A 9,913-nucleotide genomic window follows, 5' to 3' on the forward strand; every position below is an offset into this window, starting at 1 on the left:
TACAAAAATAACTGTCGCATTGTACACGTTTTTTGATAGTGAATAATGTCCTACCACAAATTCCATGAGTAATGAACAATTATTCATTATGATTGTTCTGTAAGTGACACTAGTGCAAAAAGATTTAAAGAATACTCCTTATTAAGTGCGGGTTTGCGATTAAACGCATTTGTAAAAAACCCGGTGACATTTTTTAAATTAATTTGATTTACAAATGCGGTTCTAGAGTAAAATCGCATTTGTAAATCAATGCCAATGATTTACAAATGTGGTTATATGAAAAGCCGCATTTGTAAATCAATGTGCACTGATTTACAGATGCGGTTTTTCATATAACCGCATTTGTAAATCATTGGCATTGATTTACAAATGCGGTTTTACTTTAGAACAACATTTGTAAATGCTTTTTACCCTAAAAATTTGAAACGCGCCACTCCAGTTTCACACTTTCACTTTCTTCTCCGCTCTGGCCTTCATTTCCACTGTTCTTGCGCTCGCGTCCTCTCTGCATTTTTCTTCCTTTTCACCATTAAGTTTCGTTCATTCATTCATTTTCGTTCCTTACTTCGTTGGCGCATTGGCATTATAGGTTACTGCTCCATTGTAATTGCTGCTTCATATTTGGTGTTCGCTGGTCTGTCTCTGCTCCGCCACCGCCACCGCTTCTGCCACCGCCGTTGTCGCGTGCCTCTGCCACTCCGATCACCAGCAACCTTGGTTCACGAAAAGGTTGGTGTTCTATTTAAATTTTTTTGAATTTTTATTTAATATTTTGAATTTATATTTTTGTGTATTATAATTTATATATTATTATATATAAATTTGTATTATATAATTTGTATTTTCTTAAATTTATATTATATATTTAGTTAGTTGTTAATTACGTTTTAATAAAAGTTTTATGTTATGTTAGTTGTTACTTTTAGAATAGAATTATCGTGTTTGGATTGAGTCCGGGGGTGTTCAACCCTCGGCAAATGTGTGAGATAGAATACTAATTATTAGAAAATCCTAACTATTCCAGAATATATAATGGATCGAGGTTGGATTAATGTTGTTCGTATAAGTGATGAGTACGAAAGGGGAGTAGAGGAATTTATACAATTTGCGCAGCGTAACGCGATTATTAGTGGTCATGATGGAGCAAAGATCAGGTGTTCGTGCGTTAACTGTTTGAATGGAAGGATGCTGGATGTGAATATCATGAGGGAACACCTGCTATGTGATGGGTTTCTTCGATCTTATACAACTTGGACATGGCATGGTGAATTATTAAATTTATCACGTGTTTTCGTAACTGAAGAATATGTGGTTTCTACCATGGATGAAGCAGTACACGATGATGGAGATGATGATCGATTGGAGAACATGATTCGTGATGTGGGAGCTGAGTGTTTTGCAAAAGCGCATGGATATGGAAGTATGTCAAGAGATGCAGAGACTCCTTTGTATCCTGGATCAACTAACTTCACACGGTTGTCGGCGGTGTTAAGATTGATGAATTTGAAGGCAATAAACGGATGGACTGATAAAAGCTTCACGGAATTGCTCCAGCTATTGAAGGATATGCTTCCAGAGGGAAATACTCTACCTAATCGTAATTACGAGGCCAAAAAGATTCTTTGTCCAATGGGTATGGAGTACAAAAAGATACATGCATGTCCTAATGATTGTATATTATACCAGAAAATTTTGAATTGTTGACAAGTTGTACGAGTTGTGGGTTATCACGTTATAAGTTGAAACAAAAAGATGATGATTCTATTGATGAGATGGAAAAGCATGGACCCCTAATGAAGGTTATGTGGTATCTTCCCATCATTCCAAGGATGAAGCGTTAATTTGCAAACCCAAACGATGCTAAGAATCTTAGATGGCATGCAGATGAGAGGAAATGCGATGGCATGTACCGACATTCAGCTGATTCTATTCAATGGAAGAAATTTGATGATGACTTTCCAGAGTTTGGTAAAGAATCAAGAAATATCCGACTTGGTTTAGCTATAGAAGGAATGAATCCGTTTGGTAATTTGAGTACATATCACAGTTCATGGCCTGTATTACTAGTTATTTACAACTTACCTCCTAGATTGTGCATGAAGCGAAAATACATGATGTTGTCTATGATGATATCCGGTCCGAAACAGCCAGGGAATGATATTGATGTTTATCTAACTCCCCTAATTGAAGATTTGAAGTTAATGTGGGACCAGGGTGTTGAAGTATTTGACGGATTTGCTAATGAAACTTTTGAGCTTCATGCCATGTTATTTTGCACCATCAATGACTTTTCGGCATATGGTAACTTATCAGGTTATAGTGTTAAGGGTCACAAAGCGTGTCCAATATGCGAAGAAGACACTGCTTCTCAACAATTGAAACATGGAAGGAAAACAGTATATCTTCGGCATCGGAGGTTTCTTAGAAGTCATCATCCTTACCGGAGGTTGAAAAAAGCCTTTAATGAACACCAAGAGGGTAGTGGTCTACCAACTCCATTAACCGGTGTTGAGGTTTACGAAAAGGTAAATAGCATAGACCACACCTTCAGTAAGTAAAAAAAAAGTCATCAGTGACAAATATTTGGAAGAAGAAATCAATCTTCTTTGATCTTCCGTACTGGTCGAGGTTAGAAGTAAGACATTGTATAGATGTAATGCATGTTGAGAAGAATGTGTGTGATAGCTTAATTGGTACACTTTTTAACATTAACGGGAAGTCAAAGGATGGTCTAAATGCTCGTTTAGATTTGATTGAGATGAACATACGCGGCGAGTTGGCACACACAGAAATGGGTAAGCGTACATATTTGCCCCCAGCCTATTACACAATGTCAAAAGATGAAAAAATTAGTTTTTGTCAATGTCTAAAAGGTGTGAAAGTTCCACAAGGACATTCCTCAAATGTGAAGAGATGGATTTCCTATGAGCTCTTATTGGATGTTTGTGGAAGATGGTGTGGAAGCTTAATGGAAGAGATGAACAAGGTCCTCCTAAGAGGTGTGGTGACCTTGAAGGTGCATGAAGAGTGTGGAAATGGGGAGGTTCGGCCAGCCCCTTTGAAGGTGGTGAAATGAAGATTAAAACCTAGAAGCTAGGCAAGGAGTAATGTATGGCACTAAATTGGTAGCATAACAATACTCTATTCAATCTTGAAAATACAAGGTGTAGGCTCCTCTTTTTATAGGCTAAAGAGGACCATCATGCAACCCTAATGCTAATCAAAATGAAATGCAAATTACATCACATGGGCACATGGAGCACATGGTTGGTCCTAGTGGGAGAAATCTTCTAGAAACCGTGAGCAATCTAGGGTAAACACTACACTAAATACTAAGCTACCCCTAATGGGCCTTCATGTAGCATGTACAAGTTCCTTTCTCTACCATCCGTAGCTTGACCCAAATATGCGTGGAGATGCTTGGCCATGGACCTAGTGATAGGTCCTAGATGCTCTAGTCTTCCTCCTAGACGCTCCCTTTCTAGACACCCTTCATCTTGGGGTAGACGCTCTTCACCTTGTGCTAGACGCTCCCCACTTGGCTCTAGACGTTCTAGACTTGGCTCTTGTCTTCCATGGGGTGGTGAGCTTGGCCCTCCTCCACCATCCCCTCCCCCTTAGAAAGGATTTGTCCTCAAATCCAGTTCGTCCTCATCGTCATTGGTACCTACAAATGGAGAAACATCAATTACATTAAAAGTATCATGTACTCCATATTCAAGAGGTAGGTCCAATTTGTATGCATTGTTATTGACTCTTTTGAGAACTTGAAAGGGTCAATCACCTCGGGGACTTAGTTTGGACTTCCTTTGAGTTGGAAATCGGTCTTTTCGAAGGTGAAGCCAAACTAAGTCTCCTTCCTCAAAAATTATTTCTTTCTTCCCTTTATTGTTGTATTTTGTATACTTTTCATTTTGTTGTTGTATTTGGATTTTAATCTTCTCATGCATTTTCTTTACAAATTCAGCTTTGATTACTCCTTCCTTCTGCACAAATTCTTGTGGATTAGGAAGGGGTGACAAATCCATAGGTGTGAGAGGATTAAAACCATATACGACTTTAAAAGGAGAAGCATTAGTAGTCTTGTGGACTACTCTATTGTAAGCAAACTCAATGTGGGGAAGATACTCATCCCAAGATTTGTGGTTGCCCTTCATGATAGCCCTAAGCATAGTCCCAAGAGATCTATTGACTACTTCGGTTTGACCATCTGTTTGAGGATGACAAGAAGTTGAAAATTGTAGTCTTGTTCCAAGTTTGCCCCAAAGAGTTTTCCAAAAGTGGCTTATGAACTTGGGATCTCTATCGGATACTATACTTCTAGGGAGACCATGGAGTCTCACCACTTCTCTAAAGAAGAGTCTAGAAATATTTTGAGCATCATCTACCTTGTGGCAAGGAATGAAATGGGACATTTTGCTAAAACGGTCCACTACCACAAATATAGAATAATGGCCTCTTGCAGTCCTAGGGAGTCCTAAAATGAAGTCCATGCTAATGTCTTCCCAAGGAGCATTTGCAATCGGCAAGGGGGTATAGAGTCCATGAGGCATTGTTCTAGACTTTGCTTTTAAACATGATATGCATCTAGAACAATGTCTTTGGACATCCTTTCTCATGTGTGGCCAACAAAATTTTTCTTGAAAAATGTCTAGAGTTTTATCAACTCCAAAATGGCCCATGAGTCCTCCTTCATGTGATTCCTTGACAAGGAGCTTCCTATGTGTGCCTTGGGGAATGCAAAGTTTTCCTTCTTTAAAAAGATATCGCTCGGCCACATAGTAACCTCCTTGCGCCCTATGTTGACATTGGGCAAGATGGATGAAAGTTCTTGATCCTCTTGATAAAGCTCTCTTATGTGATCAAATCCAAGAATTTGGGCACCTACTTTCGAAAAGAGTGTATGTCGTCTTGAAAGAGCATCGACCACTATATTGGTTCTTCCTTTCTTGTATTTGATTACATAAGGAAATTGTTCAAGAAACTCCATCCATTTAGCATGTCTCTTGTTGAGCTTGTGTTGGCCCTTTAAATACTTTAAAGACTCGTGATCACTATGGATGACAAATTCTTTGGACACAAGGTAGTGTTCCCAAGTCTTTAGGGCTCGCACAAGAGCATAAAGCTCTTTTTCATAGGTGGGATAGTTGAGGGTGGCACCATGGAGTTTTCACTAAAATATGCAATGGGGTGTCCACCTTGCAACAATACCGCACCTATGCCTACTCCCGATGCATCACATTCTATCTCAAAAGTTTTGGAAAAATTTGGGAGAGCTAGAATTGGTGCATTGGTGAGTTGAGCCTTTAGCCTTTGGAAGGCTTGCTCATGCTTATCACTCCAACAAAATGCAACATCTTTTTTTACAAGTTCATTTAAAGGAGAAGCTAAGCTTGAAAAATTAGGCACAAACCTTCTATAGAAGCTAGCTAACCCATGAAAACTCCTTACATCACTTACATTTTGTGGAGTGGGCCACTCTCGGATGGCTTTGATCTTCTCGGGGTCAATATGCACCCCCCTTTTTTTAACTATGAAACCTAGGAAAACTACACTATCTACACAAAAGGTGCATTTATCCCTATTGGCAAATAAACTATTGTTCCTAAGCACTAAAAGAACTTCCCTAAGGTGACTTAGATGGTCTTCTAGGGTTTTGCTATACACTAAGATATCATCAAAGTAAACTATTACGTATTTACCTATACAATCTCTCAAGGTATGATTCATGAGCCTCATGAATGTACTAGGGGCATTAGTGAGCTCAAATGGCATCAACAACCACTCATATAATCCAAACTTGGTCTTAAAAGCGGTTTTCCACTCATCACCCTCTTTGATTCGAATTTGGTGATACCCACTTTTAAGGTCAATTTTAGAAAATATGGTTGACCCATGTAACTCATCAAGCATGTCATCAAGCCTTGAGATTGGATGCCTATACTTGATGGTGATGTTGTTGATTGCTCTACAATCACAACACATACGCCATTTTCCATCTTTTTTTGGCACCAACAAGATAGGCACAACACAAGGGCTTAGGCTCTTTTGAACCCAACCCTTCTCCAACAAGTCTTGAACTTGTGACTCTATCTCCTTGGTTTCCTCGGGATTAGTTCTATAAGCGGGCCTATTTGGTAGGCTTGCCCCCGGAATGAAGTCAATTTGATGTTCTATACCTCTAAGGGGAGGGAGTCCAATGGGTCCCTCATTAGAGAATATATCTTCAAATTCACTTAAAAGTTTTTCCATTTGAGGAGGTAGACTCATGAGTTCATTACTTGTGGCAGTGCATGCAAGTGTTCCTTTACAAAAGATTAGGCTTGGTTATTCAACAAGAAGCAAATTTTCCAAGATGTTTTCAAAAGGCTTTTCTTGTTGAGCAACTTTGTGGGAAGGAACACTCTTCTCCCACGCCTTTCTATCCCTAAGGATTTTCTCTTTTTATAGCACTCTTTTTTTTTTGTTTTCCTCATCCCTTTTATGTTTCATTTGTATTTGGTCTTTCACCACTTGAGAGTGTGGTAAAGAACTAAGGACAAACTTCCTATGCTTATGGGTGAAGGAAATCTCGTTAGTGAGACCATCATGCAAGGTTTTCTTGTCAAATTGCCATGGTCTCCCTAATAAGATGTGGCAAGCTTCCATAGGTACTACATCACATAAAACTTTGTCTTTGTAGTTCCCTATGGAAAACTTGATTTCCACTTGCTTATCTACACTTAGTTCCCCATTTTCATTAATCCATTGTAATTTGTAAGGTTTTGGGTGAGGAACTACTTGTAAATTAAGCTTATCAACCATTCTAGCACTACGACAATTACAACTAGATCCACTATCCACAATGAGGGAACATATATTTTCTAAAACATTACATCTTGTATGAAAGATGTTCTCCCTTTGTGTTTCCATGGAAGTGCTAGGTTGATTGTTGAGGGTTCTCCTAATCATTAGCAATTCTCCCTCTAATGGAGCTACGCTCTCATCCTCTCCCCCTTCCTCTCTCTCACTTGGCTCATCCTCGCCACTAGTGTATTCGTCTACACCCTTTAAAAACAAAGTCCTTTGGTTTGGGCATTGTGCTTGCACATGCCCTCTTCCATAGCACTTAAAGCACTTAACATCTCTAGCTCGGATGGGTGGGGTGGAGGTATCTTTTGCTAAGGGCTTGGTAGTTTCCTTTGGTTTTTCTCTAGATGTACTACCCTCCCTTTTATAATCTTTCTTGGGATAAAAGCTAGAGTATGAACCCACCCTTTGACTTGAAGTTTTGCGCAAATTTTGTTGCTCAACTTTAATGCAAAGTTGAACCAAGTCATTCAAGTCTTGGTAGGGAAGGAGTTCTACCCTATCTCTTATATCAAGAGAGAGGCCACTAAGGAATCTTGCTATGGTGGTGTCCTCCTTTTCTCTAATGGATGCTCTCATCACATAGAGCTCCATTTTCTGCCTATACTCCTCTACACTCATATTTTTTTGTAGGAGTCTTTGGAGCTTGTCCATTAACTCCCTATGGTAGTATGAGGGTATGTGTCGACGTCTTAGGGCTCCCCTAAGGTCATTCCAGTACTCAATGGGAGGTTCCTTATGAAGACGTCTTTCTCTTTCGAGAGAGGTCCACCAATACATGGCATTCCCTTGGATGCTAAGGGTGGCTAAGGGTACCTTACGTTCTTCACTCACCTTATGGCAAGCAAAGAGTTGCTCTACTTTCATCTCCCAATCTAGGTAGATTTCTACGTTCTCCTTATCATGGAAGTGAGGTAGGTCTACTCTAACCTCCCTTGGGCCCTCTTGCTCCCTTTGCATATTTCTTCTAGGGGGTGGTTGGTAATAGTCATTGATTCTAAGGCCATCCTCCCCTAGAGACTCATCTTCTTTTGAATGAGATGCATGAGTATGAGATTTTTTTGAATTTTGTGATTTTTCTTCCTTTGCTCTAGTTAGTTCATTGATTTTAGACTCGTTCTCCAATTGTCTATAGGAAATGAGTTGAACATCCTTTGCAAGTTGTTTCAAAAGGGATTTTATGGACTTCATATCACTTTCCATAGACTTTGCAGAATGAGAAGACATGACTAAAGTTTTGTGTATAGAAGTGTTTTACTTTGAGAAAAATTAGGGAAGTTAAAGAAGGTAGTTTTCCAGGTAAGAGAGGTGAGTCACAATAGACTAGTTCTATACCAAGTCTTGCCTTAGCCAAAAACTATCCCTCCAAATCTTCACACAAATCTTTCTCTTAGTAAAGCACTTAAAACACAATCAAGTTGGAGAAATCAAATTTTGAATGCAAGAAACAATGCAAACTATCTAATCAACCAAGCAAATTTAACAAAGGTTTAAACAATACAAAGACAATTAATTAAAGCAAAGAGATGCAATTAAAACAATTAACAATTGCTAAGCTAGATAGTTCTAAACTAGTCGACCCTAAGTGGGGCTTCTTGGACACTTGGAGCCCTTGAAGACACACTCACCGTCTAATTGCGTAAGTAAACAAGTAATTAACAAGAGTTAAGTTGAAAGAAATTAGATGAACTCCCTTTGTTGATTTTTCTATTTGCACTTCTTTTGTTGTCTCTTCTTTGTTGGGCCTTCCAATGTATGTGGTGTATTTAGAAGGTGTTTGTTTCTGCCCCTTGCCTTTGTTCCTCTTCGAATTAGGTGATTAATTCTTCAACCCAGCACCTATTAAGCAAACTAGACTTCCCTCAAGTCAAATCCCACTCAATCAAGTACCAATTGATAATTAATCCACCACCAAGCTTAGAGGTCAAAGAATTAAAGCAAGAAACAAATTAATTTGAAAAACAGTACCACACAAAAGGAATTAAATGTGACAACTAGAAAGAGTTCCAAAGAAATTAAACAAGCAAATAAAAAGGTACTCAAGGAAAGGATGGCACATAAAATGGAACCTATAGAATAGCACTAGATTTGATTTCAAAATCAAAAACAACACCACTGAAAATAATTGTTGTGGTCCAGAGAGCGTGATTTTCACTGATTTATGCTGAGCTGTCCTTTTAAAATTTGCTTCTTAAATTTTATATGCAAACAAATCAAGATCTTAATGAAATTCTGGCGTTGGTTTCACTCCAAAGGCATACACCATGTTTTTTTAATAAATTTTCTAAAATCAGTGCTCAGTTACGCCAGTTGTAGCATCAGGATTGCACACTGTTTTTATAATATTTATCATTTTTTTTCTATTTGTTTTTTTGAACTGATTCTTTTTTTGTCTTTTCTCTAACACCTCAATCTTGCAAAATCCAGAGGTTCAGAATTTTCTTATGTGGGAAAATAATTTTCTTAAGCAAAACAGCCAGCACAGAGTTATGCAAAACAGGGGATTCTGTAAATCTGGAAAAAACAGCAAAATATACCAAAAGAAAAACACAATGGAATTGGTGAAATGGACTCAAGCTAAAAATAAAAAGCACCAAAGGATCAAAAACACAGCAGATTCAGATCAAGCATTTATACCAAAAACAAGAAACAAATAAGCCAAACAATGTACTACTATGATTTGATGACATATTTGGAAGAAACATGACTAAACAAAACACATATAGATTCAGAAATTAAAAGACTGAAATGAACACAATATGAACCAAATAAAATTTCAATAAGGACTCAAATACCTAAAATAAAAAACAGCAACACAAACTATATGGAATCCTACCAAAAATTGCACAAAGATTGCTCAAGAACAATTGAACAAGATGCACCAATTGGAATTTCCAAAAAGCACACAAATTCAAAACAAAAATTAAAAACAGCAAGACAAATATGGAAGATGAAGAACAACACGGATTTAAGAAGAACTCAAAAAGAAAATGACAAAGAGATACTCATCTTTGAAGAACCATAGATCATGATACCAAATGATGGATTTCCTATGAGCTCTTCT

The 9,913-nt window shown here is 38.1% G+C and overlaps 1 protein-coding gene across 1 annotated transcript; it reads right to left on the reverse strand.

The window, feature by feature from the left end:
- Nucleotides 1-3,657: 3,657 nt before the first annotated feature.
- On the reverse strand, nt 3,658-7,716 carry LOC150024712 (uncharacterized). The gene is made up of 2 exons (XM_090296120.1): nt 6,698-7,716; nt 3,658-3,667 (listed from the first exon to the last, which is right to left on the reverse strand). Exons 1-2 carry the CDS (start codon nt 7,714-7,716, stop codon nt 3,658-3,660), a joined length of 1,029 nt encoding a protein of 342 aa, XP_090152246.1.
- Between the last annotated feature and the right edge of the window lie 2,197 nt (nt 7,717-9,913).

This window comes from Phaseolus vulgaris, chromosome 10 (assembly GCF_051622355.1).
Source record: "Phaseolus vulgaris cultivar YP4 chromosome 10, ASM5162235v1, whole genome shotgun sequence".
Classification (NCBI taxonomy): domain Eukaryota; kingdom Viridiplantae; phylum Streptophyta; class Magnoliopsida; order Fabales; family Fabaceae; genus Phaseolus; species Phaseolus vulgaris.

What these genes read in the sequence shown, in the direction of transcription:
- LOC150024712 (XM_090296120.1), bottom strand. Translation starts at nt 7,716, where the DNA reads ATGAAAGTAGAGCAACTCTTTGCTTGCCATAAGGTGAGTGAAGAACGT.